The 22304-nt window shown below is 51.7% G+C and overlaps 1 protein-coding gene across 2 annotated transcripts in view; it reads left to right on the plus strand.

The window, feature by feature from the left end:
- The first annotated feature begins 13748 nt into the window (after window positions 1-13748).
- The window catches only part of HLF (HLF transcription factor, PAR bZIP family member), a 44818-nt gene continuing 36262 nt past the window's right edge, over window positions 13749-22304 (plus strand). For both annotated transcript variants that reach the window (XM_054709621.1, XM_054709622.1), the window contains exons 1-2: window positions 13749-13983; window positions 16152-16484. In XM_054709621.1, the coding sequence (XP_054565596.1) occupies window positions 13869-13983; window positions 16152-16484 (448 nt within the window). In that variant the 5' untranslated portion in view covers window positions 13749-13868. The remainder of the gene's footprint in view (window positions 13984-16151; window positions 16485-22304) is intronic.

Raw genomic sequence — 22304 nt, forward strand, 5'->3', positions numbered from 1 at the left:
CCTGAAGGCCCCAAGATCAGGGGCTAAGTTTTCATGGGAATCTAAATACCTGTCCTTAGAAAAGGTTTTCTTGAAAGGATAGAATCACCAGGTATATATGTCAAGAGACATCTCTCTCTATTTTTTACATTAAAAGGTTCCAGTTTGGGACCTTTGCAAAAGTGGGCAGGATTGGTTCCTGCCTTATCGCTGTCATTCGTAGCTCTTCGTCCAGCCTGCGCCCTGATAGTCTGGCCCTCCTCCAAGGGCCACAGGGGCGCGCACAGACATGCGGCGGCAGGAGCGCGGCGGGTTCGCCCCGTGGTGGTGCCACTCTTGTCTGAGACAGTTAAGGCCTGTGAACGTCAACCCGCTGTCAGGGCGTTAATGAAATTGGGCAACGGTCAGAGCCATGATCAGGAGATTTGTGGAACAGTGAGGAGAGGCCTCATCCTGCTCAACACCCAACAGGCGGGGAAGGGCAGCCAACCGCGTTTACCAAGAATGAGAGAGGTGCTTTGCACACCTTGCTTCCTTCATTCCTCACCAGATCCCTAGGGAATAGTCATTATGGTCCCCCATTTTATTGATGAGAAAACTGAGGCTTGGCAGATTTGACTATTTGTCCAAGAATGCTGCCCGAGGCAATTAATAAAGCCACATTCTCTTCCATGTCATTGTGTGCTAAAACCTCATGTTCCTCCCCCTCGCACCCTCCCCCCCATTCTATCTCCTACCCCAGGCCCCTGACATGATGACAAAGAGGTGTGAGCTCTGGATTACTAGTGAAGGAAGGTAATTCCCATGACCTTGGGCTCAGTGTCCCCTCTGAAAACGGTGGGGTGCTGGAGTTGAGCTAGAAGATCCATCAAGTTACCATTCAGACTCTTGCAGGAAGAGGGCGTGGAACCTGCGGCTGATGCAGGAAGGACCGGGTGCTGCACAAGCAGCGTATTAGGCTGACCTCTCTGCTCCATTCTGCACCTCCAGGCACAGCTTGGAGGGCCACAGCTTCCCTGAATTCTGCGAGGAAGCCAAGGGGTAGCTGCTTCGTCCATTAACTACGTATTGAGCACCTTCTGGATGCCTGACATTGTGCCTGGGCACAGTGATGGACAAATAGATCTGATGCCTGGCCTCACTTTAATGGGGGTGGATGCGGGGGTGGGGGGGGGCTATAAACAAACAAACAATGACACATTTTTTAAAAAGTATTAAGAAAGAAAGAAGACTTTGAGAAAAAGACTTTAGAGAGGGCCCCCAGGGTAGGCACACACAGGAAGGTGACCTTTAGGCGGAGCCCTACAGGCTGAGAAGAAGGCAGGGTCTCTAGGGAAAGTGGCAGGAAGAGCTCTGCACAGTGGGAACAGCATATGCAAAGGCCCTGAGGCGGGAAAGAACTTAACAGGTTTGAGGAGCAGAGGCTTGAGTAAGTGAAGCTGGAAACAATCAGGGGCCAGAATCCACCTGGCAGGGCTGAAAAACTATGGTGAGGAGTTCAGATTGTAACTGATGTGCAATAGAAAGCCAGACAAGGATTTTAAAGAGCCAAGAAAAGTGATCCAACACCCCTCCCTTTTTAAATCCTAGTGCCCTTTGGGGTAACTTGTTTTGAAAGAGAACATATATTCAGAAAAGTCCACCTATTGTAAGTGTTCAGCTCAATAAATTTTGACAATGTGGAGATCTCTATTTAACTAGCATCCAGATCACAAAACAAAACATGACTCCAAGCCCAGAATCTCCCCTCACATCTCGTTCCATCCATTCATCCACCTCCATCTTAGGCTGAAGCTGGCCTCTAGCAGCTCGTGAGTGATGATGGCCAAATTTTGAGGAATTTATGAGCTGGTTGTTACACAGCCACTATTAAAATTAAGTCTGGCTGCCCAGCCAGCATGGCTCAGTGGTTGAGCACCGACCTGTGGACCAGGAGGTCACAGTTTGATTCCCAGTCAGGGCATATGCTTGGGTTGCGGGCTCCATCCCAAGTGTGGGGCATGCAGGAGACAGCCCCACACTTGATTCTCTCTCATCATTGATGTTTCTATCTCTCCCTCCCTCTCCCTCCCTCTCTGAAATCACTAAAAATATTTTTTAAAAAGAAAAAGAAAGAAAACAGTGCCTGGGACATAGCTCACTAAATATTGGTTGAAAAGCTAAGTAAGTCCTAACCTGTTTGGCTCAGTGGATAGAGCATCGGCCTGTGGACTGAAGGATCCCAGGTTCGATTCCAGTCAAGGGCATGTACCTTGGTTGCGGGCACATCCCCAGTGGGGGGCGGGGGCGGCGGGCGGGTGCAGGCGGCAGCTGATCGATGTTTCTCTCTCATCGATGTTTCTAACTCTCTATCTCTCTCCCTTCCTCTCTGTAAAAAAATCAAATATATATATATATATATATATATATATATATATATACACATACACATATGTGTGTGTGTGTGTGTGTGTGTGTGTGTGTGTGTGTGTATTTTAAAGCTAAGTAAATATGGAGTAGACTAGGAAGGTTCAAGGAGAGTGGAAATCAAGTGTAGTTGGTCATGTGAAGTCCTTTTAATCTGTATACTCAGGTGGCATTAGCTGTGGGGGCTTTCAAATGTGTATGTGAGTGAGATTCTGGAAAGATCACTGGGCACACAGAAAAAGGTAATAAGTACTCAGCATTCACCACTTCCTACTAGTCGACTACGTTGTGCTACTATTTATGCTCTTGAGGTCATTTCCATCTACTGTATCTGTCTGGTGGAAATGCCACATAATGTTTTGCTACAGCACAACTTTTCCCAACTCCGCATTAAGTGACATGCCATTAGTAGCTTGAAATTGGCCAAGGTAGGAGTATTTACACCAGGGAAATCAGCCAGTACTGCAAATCATGACTCTCCTTCCTGGAGAGCCCATTGTTGAACATTTATCAGCCCTGCTCCCCAGAGTAGGCGCTACCAAATGGGCTTCTAAACCCGTGGAAAGTCTGGGTACAGGACAGACTCTTTGGGATCTGATCGCTGTGGCCCCACCCACACTGTGTTTGTGAGACTCATCCGTGTCCCGATGTGGAGTGGATTCAATGAGGGGAGAATGAATAGCAGGGGTACAAGGATGGGAGAGGTGGACACCAACAAAGAGGGACTTGGCCAGATTTCGCTTTGGGGATAATATCTGAGAATGGAGTTAGGAAGGGGAGGCGGAGCTTTGGGATGGAGCCCAGGGTGATTGGCCCCGATCCTGATGTCAGAAAGGGTCACAGCTTTGGGAGAGGTCCTAGGACCTCCACTACTGGGGGGTGGGGGGGGGGCGGGAGGGATTGAGGACTGTATGGAAGGTAAAAATGCTTAAGGAGGGGCAACAGCTAAAGGATTTGTAACCGATAGTTAGAGGATTAGGTGTGCAGGAAATGAACGTATGGTAGAGGAGACGGGGCTTGTAGACAAGGCAGATTGTAGCCATGAAATTAAGACGCCTCTACTTTTTTCAGAAAAAGCAGGTATTATTGTAGATCCCTGGTTTCAAAGACTTCTTTGGTTTGAAACAGGATGGGGAAGGAGACTGACACACAGGAAGAGAAAGGGGAGTCTTATCTCCATGATAAAATTATGGTGCTAAGATATAGGGAGGAGAAAACCGGGAAAGGTTTTAGAGAGGAAGGGCTGATTTTTTTTCCAAAGTGCAGTATGCAGCAATATTCTGAATGAGTTGAAAGAAGAGGTACTTCCATTCTTTTGTGTTTGTTCATTCATGCAAGCGTCTAATAGATATGTTCCAAGCAGTAGGCTCGGTGCGTTTGATGAAGAGGCAATGTCCCAGCCTAGAACTTAGCTTTGACAGTCCAAGTCTTATTTGAGTGGCTGGGAGGGAGAAGATGAGGTATTCAGGAGGCGGGCCGGATGGGGGGCACGCACAATATAGAGCAGAGGCTAAAGCCGTCCTCTGCCTTCCCTCCCACCTCGCCACAGCAATGGGGAAGGAAATACGTGCTCTGCTGGGCAGAGCTCATTCTCCTTTAAAAAAATTCTTTATTGATTCAGAGAGGAAGGGAGAAGGAAAGAGAGATAGAAACATCAATGATGAGAGAGAATCATTGATCGGCTGCCTCCTGCACGCCCCCTATTGGGGATCGAGCCCACAACCCAGGCATGTGTCCTTGGCCAGAATCTAACCTGGGACCCTTCAGTCCACAGGCTGATGCTTTATCCACTGAGCCAAACCAGTTAGGGCTCATTCTCCTTTTTCTTTCTTAGGTTTTTAACTTGCTAGTATCCTAGTGTAGAACTGTCTAGAGGTCACAAAAACTAGTCTCAAGATAAGTTCTAAAACTGGGCAGCGTTTTTTTTTACAGACAATGCAAGAACCCCATAAATCAGAATAACCTCTATAGTAGGCTAAATTTTGTGCCCCCCAAAAGATATGTGTCTGAGTCCTAACCCTCAGTACTGGTGAATGTGACCTCATTTGGAAGTGGGCTCTTTGGGGGTGAAATGAAGGATCTCCAGGTGAAATCCTCCTGTGTTTAAGATGGGTTCTAAATCTAATGACTAGGGTCTTTGTAAGAGAAAGGAGAGGGGTATTAGAGACCCACAGGCACAGAGGCAAAGGGCACATGAGGACGGAGGCAGAGACTGGAGTGAGGCAGCCGCAAGCCAAGGAATGCCGGCAGCCACCAGGAGCTGGGAGGGGGAAGGAGGGTGTGTCCTCTAGACCCTCAGGGGCAGTGTGGCCCTGCTGACTCCTTGGCCTCAGACTTCTGGCCTCCAGACTGTGAGAGAAGAGTTTCTCTTGTTTTCAGACACCACATTTGTGATAATTTATTAGGGCAGCCCTAGAAAACTGTACCTTTTGTGAAGAAGGCAGAAATTAGCCAAGCCAGCATGGCTCAGAGATCCAGGTTCAATTCCTGGTCAGGGCACATGCCCAGGTTGCGGGCCTCATCCCCAGTGTGGGATATGCAGGAGGCAGCGGATCAGTGATTCTCTCTCATCATTGATGTTTCTATCTTTCTCGCCCTCTCTCTTCTTCTCTGAAATCAGTAAAAAAAAACAAAACAAAAAACAAAAAAAAAACATATTTTTAAAGGTAGAAATTAGACCCTACCCCAAAGGAGAATTTCCAGCAGCAGGCCCAGGCATCCGCATCTTAATGAACGCCTTTAAACTTTGCTCAAGTTTGACAACTACTGGTAAAGAACAACTAAGTATGGCTTCGTCTTTCAGGACTGAAATGGCCCAATGTTTCAAGATTCCTTTAAAAAACAAAATAAAAGAAATCCCATAGGCTGTCTGCCATTTTCTTAGCAAAGAGCCCGGGCTTATTAGGCAATGATATGAGATACCCAGATTACTGGTTATTGGAGACTTATAATCACTTAAGCATCGACTGTGTAGCAACTGGAGACATGGTGACGGGTCTAAAAACAAGGTGACAGGTCTCATTGGACAGGAACCCTCTCTGATTCAGCGTGCGCGGAAACTAACAAGGAAGGGGACCTGAATGGCCAAGGGTTAGTCTCGGCGGGTAAGCAGAAACCGCGCTGAGAGGTAATGGAGAATCTGGGAAGCCTTGATAACAAGCATGATTAACCCTCAGATTTGGATAAAAGCTGACACGCAGAGGAGGAAGCATCAAGCTACTGATCTGTGACCGATATAGTTCACTCCCTCAAAGGTAGGCAGGAAAGAACAGTTGAAATGTGAGAGTTGGAGAAAATCATGCTTAGGCAAACTGATCAGCACCTGTATTATTTCTTTACTATGTTTTTATTGACTTCAGAGAGGAAGGGAGAAGGAGAGAGAGATAGAAACATCAATGATGGAAGAGAATCATAGATCAGCTATCTCCTGCAGGCCCTACACTGGGGATCGAACACTCAACCACTGAGCCGCGCCAGCCGGGCTGATTAGCACCTTTAGGTGACCCAAACAGATGACTCTGAATTTTGGTGCTGCCCCCACGAAATCTATACAGTCACACCTTCAAATAACTGTCCAATGTCCTCTGTGTAGTGAGTAAAGTCTTAGGCATAGTGAGGACCATCCAGAGGGAAGACACACCCCAGGCCGCAGTGGGGGGTGTGGATATGAAAGCAAAAGTTTCAGGCGCACAAAGGGGACTAACATTTTCTTAGAGCGTCAGGAAGGCGTCACCAAGGAGTGACAGCTGAGCTGAGCCTCAATGGTTGAGACAGGCATTTATCACATGAGTAATCACATGAGTAAAGGGAGTGAGCATGAAATGTGAGAGCGTGCAAACTCACGTTTATTGAGCTACTACTTTGTGCCAGGCACTAGCGTAAGCCCTTTATGTGTATGCATGCATTTAATCCTCCCCTGTGAGGTCCGTACAGTTACTCTTCTCATCGTATAGTTGAGGAAACTGAGGCACCAAGAAGCCAAGTGACTTGCCCAAAGTCACCCAGCTGACAGGTGGTAGAGCCAGGCTGTGAGCTCTAGGCAGCTGCCATCAGAACACTGCCTCCTGCTGGTGGGATGGGGTAGAGGTGGAGGAAGGTATTGGGGCAGGAGCCAGAAATGGGTGGATTGGTGCTCAGCTGGGAGGGGTCATCTACAGCATGAGAACATGGGTTTTAGTTTATGTTTCGTGAGGAAACACTGAAGGCTCCTGAGCAAGAAGATAAAATAGAATCAGTACTATTTATTTATTTATTTGTTTATTTATCTATCTATCTATCTATCTATCTATCTATCTATTTATCTTTTTTTTATTTATTTCAGAGAGGAAGGGAGAGGGAGAGATAGAAACATCACTGATGAGAGAGAACCATGATCAACTGCCTCCTGCACGCCCCCTACTGGGGATTGAGCCTGCAACCCGGGCATGTGCCCTTGACTGGAATCGAACCTGGGACCTTTCAGTCCACAGGCCCACGTTCTATCCACTGAGCCAAACTGGCCAGGGCATAATCAGTACTTTTGAAAGATCATTTTGGTGGACGATTAGCTGGAGATGGGAATGAAAGGGGAAGTGCCCAGACAGCAGTCAGTAAGGAGGCTGTTGGAACCCCGCAGGGAGAGCCGGAAAGTCTTAGCAAAAGCAGTGACAGGACAAAGGGAGAGGCATTTCGGAGGTTAGTTAGGCTCCGTCTTTGATGTTAAATATTGCATTTCGTTCTTGAAACGTCACCCCGGGGGGATGAGGAAGAAAGCAGGGCCAGATCTGCAGCTTTTGCCGGGATGACTGGTGAACTGAAGCCACTCGGGGAGAGATGGTTTCTTTGAGGGTAGGAGGCCAGAGGGATTATGTTAAGATTATATTGCAAAGAGAATTAGATTCTCAGATATTTGGGACTTGCTGTGTGACTGTGACATCTAAGCTTACTGAGATGGGTTAGAAACTTGCACGAGCCAGGCCACGCTGAGTTGATCACCTCCAACTGCCCTCCCTTGCAGGCCTGGTGCCTCCCAACTGCCCTACCCTGCTGGCCAACTTGTGTACACATGGGGGCAGGATCTTTGACCACATGGGGGCAGACATATTGTGTGTTGGAGTGATGGTCAATCTGCATATTACTCTTTTATTAAAAAAGATAGAGGCCTGGTACAGGGGTGGGGGCCAGCTGGTTTGCCCTGAAGGGCGTCCCAGATCAGGTGGGGTTCCCTTGGGGTGTGGGGCGGCCTGAGCGAGGGGCCTGTGATGGTTTGCAGGCTGGCCATGCCCCCTAGCAACCTAAACGGAGGCCCTGGTATCTGGGATTTATTTTCCTTCTACAATTGAAACTTTGTAGCTGGAGTGGAGCCAAGCCTGCTGCTCCCTCCACGGCTGGCAGCCATTTCTGTGGCAGTTAATTCACCTTCTACAATTGAAACTTTGTAGCCTGTATTTTCTGTGTAGGATGATGGTTTGATATCTGTAAAATGTTCCTGGCTCGGATGGAGACGGGGAGACTGTCCCTCTCAGAACTAGGCTGTTCTTGGAGACACAAAGGGCTCAACTGGGAGCATGCCTCCGATGGGCAAACGAGCAACCCAGAGGCCTTTCTCTTCCATCTGGCCATTCACCCCAGGAGGCAATATTCTTCTGCCTCCATCACCCCGGGGCCAAGTACCAGGCAACTAGGGACCACCCGCCAAAATGATCCAAACTAGCCCATCCTAAGCTGTTTTTCCTGCCTCGCCTCTCCCTTGGAGACTCTAACGAAGGCCTTGGCCTTGGCTCTCCCTCTGGTAAACTTTGCATCTCAGGAAACGGAACAGCCTGTAGTTCCCACTGTGCTGTTCCATTTCTGCGTACCCTGTACCTGGCGTCTCTCTCCCATTCCCCGCCCCCCTGATGGACTCCTACTCTACCTACAAAGCCTTCCTTGAGGCCTCCAGTGAAGACTTCCCTGAGCCCTTGAGGCAGAGTTAGTCACTTCCTTGTTCACACTCTCTTTTTATCTATCAGCGAATACACATCACACTGAGAGAGGCATCTGGGTGAGCGGCTGTCTCCTCACCGGACTGCGCGGAACCCCAGACTTCTCTCCTGCGCTGTAACCTCAGTGCCCAGCACAGCACGGCCCCGCAGAGCCCTCCACCGTGCTGTGTGCATTGAGAAGCAGGGGAGGGGTGTGGTCTCAGGAAGGCAGACCTGCTGAAAGCCCATCGATCTCAATGTTCCCTGCCTGACAAAAACCAAAAAGCATGAGCAGATGGGGAAGAGGGTGCCAGGAGCCTAGTGAGCGTGGCGCCCAGCGCTGTGCGAAGACCAGCAGATGTGACGCCTGGGAGACGTGATGAGGGAGCACCTGTCCGTCAGCGTGCATGAGAAGACCTGAATCCACCTCAGGACCCTGCCTCCCGCTTCTCTCACCGGGGCTCCGAGTCCCAGTGGCGGGAATGTCTACATCCACACAGGTCCTCAGCCGGAAAGGAGTCGCAGGGAGGCTGAGTGCATCCGGCTGGTGCCGCCTGATGATGTCATTAAGTCTGTCCAACTTGCCTCGCTCCGACTCCATGCCAGCAAGCAAGCTCCCGGGGAGAGTTTCCCTACAGGGCAGGGAGCACCCTGTCCAGCTGGCACGCAGCTTTAAGTACCACATGAAGTTCAGCATCCCTGGCATGCCCAGAGCTCCTTCCTAAAGGAGAGCCATGCCAAGCTAACCTGGTTGCACACGGTTGGTGCCACGCGTCAGAGTTACACCAGATGCTTTGGTCTCTAGTCATTGAACCAGTTACCAATGTCCCAACAAAGACACCCACTTATAGCATCAGGTTGGCCAATCACTTATGAGATGGCTCACGTGAAACCCAGCCCAGTGGGAGAACGCCACGTGAAATGGTGACAGTGTCTAGGGGTCAGAACCTTCAGGGACAAGGACACCGTGAATGGAGGCAAGCTGGCCCTGCATCGACGCACGGTGAGAGGCCATTGTTCCACGCTCCCAGGCCCGCAGGATGCGTGAGTCACGGAAGAACTTGGTCCATGACAGCATGTATCCCTTTAGCAGGTTTTGGGCTCTTCCTCTTTGCCTGTTTAGCCTAACAGTAAATTCTCATCGCCTCAGGACACCTGTTCTTATATTTTCTTTGCACCTAAAAGGGCCTACCTTGTCCCCTGGAAATTATATTGTAGAGTGCGGTTGATGTAAGTTGATTTTGCTAAGCCTGATTGACCGGGATCCTGAGCAAACGGAGGACTAAATTCTAGTCATGACAATTCCTTGTCTCTATAGCTCAACCATCTCTAGTTCAGCTATATTTACTAGATTTGCAATAATTTTTAAAGGGCCAATGAACCCACAGATTTTGATTTCTCGTCTCTTAGTGAGATACAGGAAATGGGCATCCCTTCCCTACTCTGGCTAAGGGGCTATTTGAAATTTGCTGTATTTGATTTTTCATTGAACTTCAAACTTGGATTTATTTTGGAGACTGGGAACAGTGTAAGGTGGCTGCCCTGGAGAGAGAGAGAGAGAGAGAGAGAGAGAGAGAGAGAGAGAGAGAAGGGTGAGAAGAAGAAAAGGACATATGTGTTTGGGTGGAAAGTAACCTCTAACATCATGGACTAAAAAATTAAGACACGAAGGCACACAGTGGTAGCGTCTCTATGAAGGAACAGAGAAACCAGAAAATGCAAAAATGCCTCCAGTTAACCAGCCCTCACGTTCCTTTAGCCCCTCACAAGGCGTCGCCTCCCTTAGTCCTCCTTGCAGCCCTGCAAGCTGGGAAACACGGGCATTGGTCTATATTTCACATAAAGGAAACTGAGGTCAGAGAGGCTATGCACGATCACGGGATAGGGGCAGAATTTGAACCTGCCTGTACCGCATGGAGGCTGAGAACACCAGCTCTGGAGTCAGCACAGCCATTTTCAGCTCTTAGCTTCCCCAGACATTGGCTAGCGGACCATGGCTAGTCGCTGATCTCTCCGAGCCTCACTGTCCTCCTCTGTAAAATGGGCATAAAAATGCTACCTACCCTGTGATTGCTGCAAGTAATACAAGAGATAATACCTTAAGAGTGTTTAGCGCTGTGCCAGAACACAGGTAAGCACACAATAAATGTCCCTTCTTCTCCTTTGTGTTATTATTCTAATAATAGGAAATACCCACCTATGTCTGGCCCCAAACCCGGTGCTCATTCTACTGCCACCCACTGCATTCATTGATTTTCCCCCCTCCCCTTGCCACCTATATTCTTCTTTCTTTCTCTTCTACAGTTTCCTTCACCTTCCTTCCTACCACACATCCATAAGCCTCTGACTCTTAAGCACACACACACCTGCCTTACTACACTTTATCTTCATCCATCTTCGTCTTTCCCACTGGAGTCTACTAGAGCCGCAGGGACTCAGAGAAGGGCGAGGAGAGCCTGCCAGGGCCTCTGCCTGAGTCACCCTTGGGAGGAGAGCTCAGTATTCCCAGCTCGCGTTTTGTTGCTTTTGGTTAGCCTGTTCCTGCACCAAGCCAGCAGGTCGGAGTGTGTCCGGTAGTTAAGCTAGTTAACTATCGTCTTCCTGTTTGGGGTTTCAGTTGAGTTGGAGGTTACAGGAGGGAGAGATGGGACAAGCTGCGTTAGGCTTAGGCGTAGCCAGCTGAACCGCCACGTGATGCCTTTCCCTTCGGAATCAATTCCCTGGATCAAGTGCCCTTTCTGGCAACAAGATAAACAGGTTCAGCTAGAGGTTTGGCTGGTTGGCTTGGAAGCCCTTGATCACCGCGCGCTCACCTCCATCCACCCCAGGCTCCGGCCCTGGTAGGAGACAGTGGCGGGCATTGTGTGCTCGCCCAGGCTTCACGCCCACTGGGGCCTGAAAGACAGACGCTGCCTACACGGCACAGGTCTCTCCGTAGACCTGCAGGGCCGGGCCAGGAGGCTGCCTCACGCCTGCCCCGTGGGCTACGGAAAAGGCCTCTGTCCCCAACCTCACTATTCAAACTCCCGAAGCGGGAGGGGGGGGGGGGGCGGGGAGACCCACTGGCCGGGCAGAGCTTCGGGGCAAAGTGGGGCTGTGCTGGCATCTCCTAAGAAGCTGATTCTGAGAAACCTTTCTTCTATGGCATTGCTATTTCTAGAAGAGTTCCACACCTCGGGCGCCTTGCTGTCCTTCCTGCCCTCCTGCATGAGCCGCGGGAAGGGCTTTCCACTGACCTGTCAAATCTTCTTCGAATAATGTTTATCCGTTTGGGTTTTTTCCAAGAAGGAGATTTCTTTTGGCTTTGTTTTTATTTTTGTTGTATTGAAGTGTGATTTACAAACAGTGACGTGCTCAGATCTTAAGTATGTTGTTTAATTGGTTTAGTAAACTTTAGACAAAGGTATACACACTTGTGTAACCCACACTCCTCATCGCCCCAGAAAGTAGCATAACTTTTTAAAGTAAAACCCCAAAAATAAAAATAGTAAGAGTAAAAACCAAGGCCATTCTGTGTGGGTCTTTGATAGAAGTACACACTTCCACTTCACATAATTCTAGCGACTGCATTAGCTAAACGACTAACTCAGCTTTTTAAAATTATTTTTTTCTTTTTACTGAATTGATTGGGGTGAGGCTGGTTAGCAAAATTATACAGGTTTCAGGGGCACAATTCCACAGCACATCATCTGACACTGTACTGTGTGCTCAGCACCCCAAGTCACTTAGAACGTTACCTTAACGTTTTGTGGTACTTTTCAAATGGGGGCAAAATGGAGAGGTCACTTAGCATATGTCCCTTTATGAGGAAACGGCAGCGCAGAGAGAGAAAGGCAGTTGCTAGAAGTCACTCTGCCTGGGACACCCCGCCCCCAGGCGGCCCTCCTGGTCCCCTGCCTTCCAGGTGCCTTCTCTCTGGGAGGCTTCCCTCCTGGGGCTCCAGGGGAGTAGAGTGCACCAGGACTCCGCTGTACCCCACCCCGGGATGCAGCCTTCACAGAGGCCTGTATATTCGAGACGAGCTTTCCGTCTCACTGACAGAACATTTTCTTTCATTGGTACCCATTCCTTCTTGCAGACCCTCCCAGATCCTGCCACCATGGTGCCAGCGGGAGATGTGGGGAGTGAGGGGAAGACCCTGCCTGCCTGGGGCTCTGCAGGCCTAAATGCCATGGCCCGGCCCACCCAGGTCAAAAGGGGGTTCCCCCCACACTGGGGACAGGGGTGCACAGAGCTGCAGTGGGCCAAACTGACAGCGGGAGGGAGATGCTGCTGCTGTGGCAATGAACGCGGTCTCCTTTAGGAATAGTTTACAAAATCATTTTGATGACCATGCAGCCCTCTTCCCTTGAGGCCATGTGTACTCTCCCGGAGCAGATACTCCTAAAACGCCACTCAGGGTCTGTGTCTCTCCTGCCTGCATTCAATTGCGCCTCTGTGTATCCCTGTTCCGACCCCGCTGGCAGCGTGGGAAACGGTTGACAGGGCTCCTTCCCGCACTCCCCTCTCCAGGGTAAATTTTTGTATCTTCTGGGAACTTCCAGTAAGAAGCTATTTTCGGTGGTTGAAGGAGCGGGTCAGGAGAGGGAGGGGCTAAACTCGCTGGGGCCAGGAGTATTCAGAAGAGTATCTACCTTCCATTGATCTAAACTTGTCCTTCGCAAACTTGACTGCTCTTTGGAACCACCGGGGAGCTTTAAAAACGAATGGCGCCTGGATGTCAGCGCACAGGTGTGCCTTAGTTCTTCTGGGACGCAGCCTGGGCATCTGGATGTTGAAGCTCCGCCGTTGAAAACTACGGAAGTACATTCCTCCCTCCTCTTCCCCCGAAACAATCGGACTCTCAGTCCAGGTCGTTGGCCCTGGGGATCGGGCTCCTATCCCTTCCCCGTCTGCCCGCTCCGCACGGTCCCGAAAAATCCGCGCGCGCGACCACGCCAAACACGCCGCGGCGGCGGGCGGGGCCGGGGCGGGGCCGCGCGTGGCCCCGCCTCCTGTACGCCTATCGGCGAGCGGTGCGGGCCCTGACGTCACTCTTGTCAGGGCCGCGGCACATGGGTGGCCGGAGGCGCTGAGCCCGGCGCTGCGGGCCGCGGGGCGCAGGGGAGCAGCGGCCACCCGCGCGCGGGGCGGGGGGTGGGGTGGGACCGCGCGCGGCCTCGAGTGCTGGCGGGACGGGGCCGCGTTGGCGCGGTGTCTTCCGCCCTTCTGCGATCGTCTGCATATTCTATTTTTTTTTTTTTTTTTTTGCAATTTTAAACATTTTGCAAGGCGGTGGGTTCAGGACAGGTGAGAGCATCCCGCAGGTCGCCGCCCAGGAACCGGAGGGCACTTGGCGCGCTCTCCGGAGACCGGCTGCGCTGGAAACCTGAAAGTTTTTTGCTTTTATTTTTTATGCAGATGCATTTATAAAGATACAAGTACATTTTTTTTTTTCCTTCTCTTGTCTCCAAGCGAGTACTTTTGGCAAAGGACGGAGGAAAAGCTCAGCAGCATTTTGGGGGGCGGTTGTGTTTTTTTAAGAAAAATATTTGCATCGCAATGGAGAAAATGTCCCGACCGCTCCCCCTGAACCCCGCCTTTATCCCGCCTCCCTACGGCGTGCTCAGGTCCTTGCTGGAGAACCCGCTGAAGCTCCCCCTTCATCCTGAAGACGGTGAGCGCTGCCCTCCTGGTTGCCCCGCTCTGGGAGGGAACGAAGCTCCTGGGGTCCTCCTCCTTCGCAGGGCACCCCCCCCCCCCCGCTCCCCGCAGCTAGCTCGCTGGAGCATCCATCTCCCTCCGTTCCCAGGGACCCTGGCCCTGCTTTAATGAAATAGAGGAGCTCACCCATCACCCCACCTCTCCTCGAATGTGCAATGTTTAAAATAGTGCAGGGGACCCGGCCCAGCCTCCCTGGGTCCAGCTCTGGCTGCGCGGGTGGGAGCTGTAACTTGACAGGTCAGTGTTTCCCACGTTGAGAGAAACCGCCCGCGCGAGGGCAGAGCTCCGGCTGGGCGGGGGCGGGGGGGGGGGAGAAATCAGGGGCCTTGCTTCCGAAGGGGTGGGGGCCCGAATGGGGGGGGGTCTCACTGCCTAGGCCGAGTATTGGGATCATATTATTGTTTCTGTGATTAGTTCGGATTTGGAGCTCACGAGGTGTGCGCGGAGACAGGAGTTCTCCAGTGAAGAGTAATTGAGAAGTGTGGGGGGGGGGGGACGGGGAGAGCTGGCGGGGGTGGGGGTGAGGGGTGCTGTCTCTCAGCGGGAAGCGGTGCACGCCTCCAGCGCTGACACTCTCCCGCTGCACTTTCTCGGTGGGAGGGGAGCGAGGAGCAGGCTCACGTGTAACCGCGCGGGGAGCCGCCTCTGGCCTGAGCCCTTTCTTGGTAAGTCCCAAACCTTCCCAGGCGGCCTAGGCTGGAGCGGGGCCTGAGGGAGGGGTCGTGCATGGAGGCGCTGAACCGAGCTGGTGCCGCCAGGGATTTACCTTTTGGGCTGATCCCAGGAGCAAATGCAGACCGTGTGGCTCGGAGTGGAAGGTCCTAAAAGATCCTTGGGCTACAGATAGCTTGGGGGTACTCGCATCTTCTTGCAGCCTCTTTCCTGGCAGGGGCCGACCTGTTGCATCGCACAAGTTGAGGGCTTTGTTCTTGGTCTGCAGAGCACAGCTTTCCACGGAGCTCTCCTTTCAGGAGTAGCACTTGGCAGGGAGGTGCTGCCTTGCCGTCTTTTTTGCATCCGTGGGTGTTTTCAGGCAGCTTCTCAGGAGCTGAGACTGTAGAGGATTAGAATGGATGGCGGTGGAGGCTGTGTTTCTCCGAGGAAGACACTCAGAAGCCAAATTCCCTAATCCCAGATTCCACCGGCGCCTGAGTACTAGACTTGGCAAGATTCTGAGCGCTGGTTAAAGCCCTCCTGGGGTGAGGCAGTGCTTCCAGGTAAAAATAGTTGCATACCTCCATCATAGGTATGTAAAGTAACCACCTTTCCCATTAGCTGTGCTTTTAACAGCTTGTGTGCGTGTGTGATTTTTGTGAATCAGGTCATACTTATGTGTTTAGGGGAAGAGGTGAAAGAAAACACTTTATTTTTTTTTTTTTTAAGGAAACAAAACTCCTTTTGTAAAATCCAGTGTAGCCCAGTGGATTTAGAAGCAAAACCTGAGCTTAGGCGGTGTTCTCAGTTGTCTTCTGTGCCAATATGAGGCATTGGTCAAGTTCCTTCCAGCTTAGAGCCTCCATGTCCTCATTATAAGTGGGGATAATCGCGAGTTGCAAGTTGATTCTGAGAGTTTTGGAGATAATATATGGGAAGAACCAGGTACGTAGTAGGTGCTCAATACATGGTTTCAAAGAAGGGTGGAGAATCCCTGTTTCGGCAAAATTGGAATCACCAACTCCCCGGCTTTCCACGTCTGAATGACTTCACATTGTTACTCTAATGACTTCCCTGGATGCTAAATCAGGCCTAGTTATTGCCTTTTTTCTTAAAAATCCCAGCAGTTTTATGTAATTGCAAGTGTTACTTTCCCGCTGTGGATGTAAATGGTTTGCCTTCTCAAATAACGCCCCAAAGACTGCGCCCTCTTGTTTACGTCCCAGAGCAGTCTGTCGCCCTGACCCAAGGACCAGGGCTTTCCTTCCAAAGTAAATAGGAAGATATTGAAAAACAGGCCAAGATCCATGTCCTGCCTGAACTTTTAACTCTGGAGCCACAAAAGCCGGCGGCCGGACAACCCTGGTGTTTGTGACCAGTAGCTTTGGAGCAGGGGCTGGGAGAGGTGGTGAAAAAGCCGCGCGTTTTCTTTGTTAAAGTCCGACTCCCCCCTTTCCCCCCCCGCAGCGTTTCATAAGGACAAAGACAAGGACAAGAAGCTGGACGATGAGAGTCACAGCCCGACCGTCCCCCAGTCCGCCTTCCTGGGACCCACCTTATGGGACAAAACCCTTCCCTATGACGGAGACACTTTCCAGTTGGAGTACATGGACCTGGAGGAGTTTCTGTCCGAAAACGGCATTCCCCCCAGCCCTCAGCACGATCACAGCCCGCACCCTCCGGCGCTGCCGCCCGCCTCCTCCACGGCCCCCTCCGTGGTGGACCTCAGCAGCCGGGCCTCTGCACCCCTTCACCCTGGCATCCCATCCCCGACCTGTATGCAGAGCCCCATCAGACCAGGTAACCTCTCCGAAGGCTCTCCCTGCTGACTCCAGGCGGGGAGGAGGGCTAAGGGAGGGGCGGGGAGGGGGGGCAAACTTCTTCATTGGGGGACTTAGCTCGCTCTGAAAGAGGAGCCTGGTACAGGGTGGGGCAAAGGTAGGTGTACAGTTGTTCGTCTGGAAAATGGTACAAGAAATGCTATGTTTTCAGGCCTGGGGTTCGGGCCCAGGAATATGCATGTTAACCAGCTCCCTGGGGCATTGGATGCAGTTGGTCCAAGGACTGCAGTATAAGAAACACCAACTGACAGGTGATGATTTGGACAGTTCAGCATCCCTCTCATCTCCTGCCCCTTGTCCGCATCCCCCAACTACCCGGATACGAGGCTCTTGGCTGAATGGTGTGTGTAGATGCTCTATAAGGCAGTGGTTTACTTACGTTCACCCTTGTCTGGCCTAAAGGGAAAAATGATGTGAGTTAAGGGTGTGGGGCAGATAGGCTTTTTATCTTTTCATCTCGCGTTGTCACGATTGAGAAATTGACTCTCAAACCACCTCTCCGAGGAAGCACGACTTAGCCTTTTTCAGCACCAGGCCCCACAGTTCTCTCTTCAGTATTCCTCTAAACCAAGTTGTTCTGACATTTCCTTTTGTCATTTTCCCCTGTCTGAGCACACTCAGTCCACTTTTATCAATGCCTGCAAGGCCGCAAGGTCGGCTGGAAATGGTGTTGAAATATTACAAAAACCATCCCCTGAAATGACCAGGACTTCAAAACCCACTGCTGAGCGCTCTGATCCACACACGGATGGAGGCAGCTGTGGCTCCGTGCCTGTAGCTCCCTGTGGTTCAAAATGAGCAGGAAGAAAGGCCGTGTTTTGTGCCCAGGTAACCAGGAACAAAGATTCAGCCAGATCCATTGTCAGGAAGGCCGCGGAGCTGAGGCCTTCGCTGCCGGGGAGGACAGAGAGCAGGACAATGGGAGATTGTGCTGGAGAGCCTTCCTGAACCCCGTGTCCTCCGGGAGAGTTTCTGTGACACACAGAGCAAGACTAAAAGGGAGGACATGCGGCAAAGGAGGAAGAGCGCCCCCCTGCCTTGAAATTTTAGTGTTGGGGTTAAAGTTCTCCCATTCATTTCTCTCTGTGCTGGCCCCCTCCTCCCAAACCCACTGTGAATTATAACCCAAGGCTACCGGCTGGCATGGAATTCAGTCTTAACCTCTGACCACCCAGGAGGCTGCGGAAGCTTGGGAAAACTCTCTTTTCTATGACCCCGAGCCCCTGGTGCTAAGAGCGGACAGTGTCACTGTCTTCAACTTCTTCCCCGGGAACAGACAAGCAGCAAAACCAACCACCGTTCAAAGTGGCACAAAACCAGGGAGAGGGGGACGGAGCCCCGGTGGGAAGGCTCCGTTGTGCCTCAGGCTTTCTGCTCTGCGGACTGGGCCGTGCCACTTTGTAGCCGGGTGGCCTTTCACGGGACAGCCTCTCGGAGCCTCCGTTTCCCTCTGTGTAGAATGACAGAATGTCTGTTTGATTGAGCTGTTGTGAAAAGTGGAGGTGAGGTACATAAAAGGTGCGGTGACGAGCGCGAATGTTCTGCTCACGAGAGCAGCGATGTCAGCTTTTATCATGTAGCTCAATCCCTGTCTTCTGAAATAGCTTCTTGGAGTAATGAGGTACAGTATGCAGCTACTTCGTCTGGGGAGAACTACGAGGAGGTGTGGACCAATCGTTATGGGCGTGGGGTGTTTGAACACTACCACTTACAATCAGTTGATACGTATCTCTCACCCCTCCGCCAAATACCATGTTAGAAATACTGTATGTTTTCCCAGGAGGTATGCAAACATTGGGCCCCCACACCTTGGTTCCCAGTGAGAATCAAGAGCTGGGGTTGGGGATTGAGGCTCTGGTAACAGTCGTTTGTCAGAGCTCGTTAGGATCCGTGTTCATCAGTGACTCAGGAGCCCGAGGTGCCCCAGTCCGATTCGCAGCCCGTAGTGGTGTCAGTGGCTGTCACTGGTTAGGTGGTGGCGGGGGGGGAGGCACTAGGACCAAAGGGGACACACAAACGCTTCGTTGACATGTCTTTTTTTGATCATGGAAACACACTTCAAAATAATCTCCTTCTTTGAGTTGAAAACACAATGATATTCCTAACAAAAAAGGGGAAACATGGAAGCTCTTCTTCAGATACCAAATGCAGAGGAAATGCCCTCTGCTGCTGATCCTTACAAAGATCAGGATACAAAACAGAACTCTCCCGGTGTGGGCCTGATGCAGGGTTCCTCATCAGCAAACCTGACAAAGGAGAGAGTTCTCGGTTGTCCTGGGTAATCACAGTGGTGACCAGAATGGAAATACCAGGTTAGTCTTGGGAAAAATAAATCCTCAGAAGGGAAGAGCACAGAGGTGGCCTGGAGCATTCTGGGAATTGTGTAATCTCAGTCTAGAGCAGGACTTCTCCACCTTGGCTGTACTGCTGTTGCAGATAAGTCTTTGTTGTGGAAAACTGTCCTGTGCATTGTAGGAAATTTAACAGCACACACACACACACACACACACACACACTCACACACACATACACACTCACACACACATACACACTCACACACACACACACACACATACACACACACACATTCACACTCACACACTCACATACACACTCACACACACACATACACACTCACACACACACACACTCACACACACACACACTCACACACACTCACACACACACACACACACACACACATACACACACACACACTCTCACACTTATTCACACACACTCATCCATCCATACACACACACACTCACACTCACTTATTCTCACACACACACACTCACACTCGCACATACACTCGCACACACACTTACACACTTCTCCACACACACTCACTTATTCACACACAATTATCCACACGTACACACTCTCTCACACACTCACACACACACTTATTCACACACACACACACAAACGTTAGCTGTGACAAGTGAAAATGAATCCAGTTGTCCCCTGGAGGCAAAATCACCCCTGTTGAGAAGTGATGTACACTGTCCATGTGGATAGCAAACTGGGGACTGAATCTGGACCCTGTCACACACATGGATGCTTTTGACCTCCTGTAATGCTCTGTGGCCGAACTCTTGAGAATGTCAGGAGACATTAGGTTTCAAGAAGAAATACAATGTTAATAGAGCATAGTTGTGCACTTTAGTTTATAAAAGTATGGCACCGGGTGAACCAGGAGACATTTTCAGAGTAATTTTATTAAACATTCGTTTTCTGCTATTGCATCTTTCGCATTATGCTGGGGAGCATGTGTCATTAGGGCTCTCTGTCTGGCAGAAAGGAAACGAAGCAGGGGGTAACACATAGGGCATTTACAGGTCTGCCCAAAGCATGTCTTGGAATGGCAAGGTGCGCATTCCTGTGAATCCTCATACGATCCACCGTAACTGGCCCTCACCCCCTTTCCTGTGTTGCGCACCCATCCTTATTCCTCTGTCTAGCTGTCTGATCAAAAAATGAATCAAATGTCTGGAGAAATATACTTTGCCTTGAAGAACTAACCCAGGGACCCATTCACCCTCCTGTGGCTCTGGGGTGACGCTCAGCTTCCTGGGCTGACATCGCCATGGCAGAAGGAGAGCGGGGGTTGCTGGATGCTCTCGCACCTGCCCGGCTGCTCAGTCTCCTGGTGCCGCCTCCTGGGTGTCCCAGGCAGCAGAGGCAGGTGTCACCCTGACCACATCGGTGACTGGGTTCCAGGTGCGACCAGGAGTGGTTCTTGGAAGCGCCGGGTCCTGGAAAAATAAGAATCTGTTTGCCCGGAGGATGGAGCGGCTGCTGTAAGGACAGCAGTCCCTTTAGGGAAAGTCGTCCACAGCAGACAAAGGCAGGGTTATTTTTAAACCACACGCTTGTAAAGCCAGAGTTGAAATCGTTTCCTCTGGTGGTTTTTCTTTGAATAGCTTGGGGGTGCCCTGCCCTGGTAGACCCATACCCAGCTGAGGGCTGGGGAGCCTCCCTTTCTGGGTCTGGATGGAGGCCGGCTAGGGGTGACGAGAAAACCCTTCCACGTGGTGGGGGGAGAGGGGAGCATCAGGGAGCCCGCGGCATACCCATGTGAGAGGGAATGGGCGTGGTTTCTGCTGACCTTGCCCTGTGAGAAGGTCTGGGCCTGGACGGAAAATGCTGGCCGTGGGTCTGGTAATGACGGCAGGAGGGCGTGTGCTGGTGGTTCTGGGATGAGGGCAGGTCCTGCCCCGGCACCAGCGTTCTCTTGCTTTTCCCAAACTCATGAGCTGAAGCTTCAGTGTCCCCTCCCCGTACGTGCAGGCGGCTCATAGGCTTTGCCACCAGCATCGTGATGTCTGCAGGCGGGAGCGTGGGGACTGAAGGTGGCTGTGCGCTGTGCCTCGGGGAAGAGCCTCGGGACCCAGGATGTCACCAGGGGAGGGCGTCAGCTTCGTCCCGGAGGCGGGCAGACTTCCGTCTGTCTCCTCAGAGAGTGTGTCTTCTCCGCCAAGCGCTGTGGAGGGCGGGCCTGCCCTGTTCTGGCTTCGTCGTGCTGTGGCGCTCCTAGGACAGTGGTTCCCGGCCTCTGGCAGGAGATATTTCAGATAGGCACGGACAGCAGGACAACTCGGTTCTTAAGAGCTTAGGTGCCCGGCCGGGGTGGCTCAGTGGTTGAGCATCGACCTATGAACCAGGAGGTCACGGTTTGATTCCCGGTCAGGGCACATGCCCGGGTTGTGGGCTCGATCCCCAGTGTGGGGCGTGCAGGCGGCAGCCGATCCATGATTCCCTCTCCTTATGGATGTTTTTCTCTCTCTCCCTCTCCCCTCCTCTCTGAAATCAGTAAAACTATATTAAAAAAGAAAATAAAAAGCACGTAGGCCTGGACCCAGGGACTTGGGTTCACATCCTGGACCCACACTGGCCTTGTCTGCACGTTTGTGTCGATTTCTCGGCCTCCTTAAGCCTCGGTTTACTCGTCAATAGAATGAAGACTGTAAGCAGCCCCTCCCCTGGGGTTTCAGCAGGGCTCAGTAAGGCAACACACCACAGAGGATGGCGGTGTGGCACGTGGGTACTCCGGCTGGGAGCCGTCCTTGTGATGCCAGTGGCACGGCCTAGGGAAGAGAATGACTGTGTTCCCAACCCCTGCTCTTCATCTGGGATTTGCTTCCAGTCCCCTCCCCTCTGCAAAAATAGGACAGGCGTGTGTTTTTTCCCCAGCGTGCCCAATATTCTGTGTAGCCTGCTTGACTTTTCTCCTTCATTCTGGGCTGGAACAAGTCACTCCCCTGATGCTAACCCAGCATCATCACTTCTGGGTTAGCACCTCCCGATCGGCCCGTGTGGAACCGGCCACCCGCTCGGTGCCCAGCCGCCCTCCTCCCCTGCCCCCCAGCTCTCGTGAGAGCCCTGGCAACCCTGGCCGCCTGCCTGCCCGCCTGACCGTGTGCTTCAGGCACGTGGCTGTGCCCTGTGGAGCTCGCCCAACTCCGGGTGGCCTGCTGGCTGCGCTTCCGCCCCCTCCCCCACGCTGGCTTCTCTCCCCAGGCGAACCGCAGCCAGCCAGCCAGAAATTGTAACGCTGACCCTGGCATGAGAAAGCTGAGCTCTGGAGGGCAGTTCAGATGCCAGGGAAACCTGCTCTCTCCAGCTTCCTAGCCAGACCCCAAACTTGGCCCTCTCTCCTGCCCGTCTGCCCGGAGGCCCTGTCTTCTCCGCGCCGCTGTGGTGGGCAGGATTCCTGTAGGCCGGCTCCTGCCAAGGGTCTTGGCAGAGCCTTCCCCGTTCAGCACTGTGCCTACCA

This window comes from Eptesicus fuscus, chromosome 20, assembly GCF_027574615.1.
Source record: "Eptesicus fuscus isolate TK198812 chromosome 20, DD_ASM_mEF_20220401, whole genome shotgun sequence".
Taxonomy (NCBI): Eukaryota; Metazoa; Chordata; class Mammalia; order Chiroptera; family Vespertilionidae; genus Eptesicus; species Eptesicus fuscus.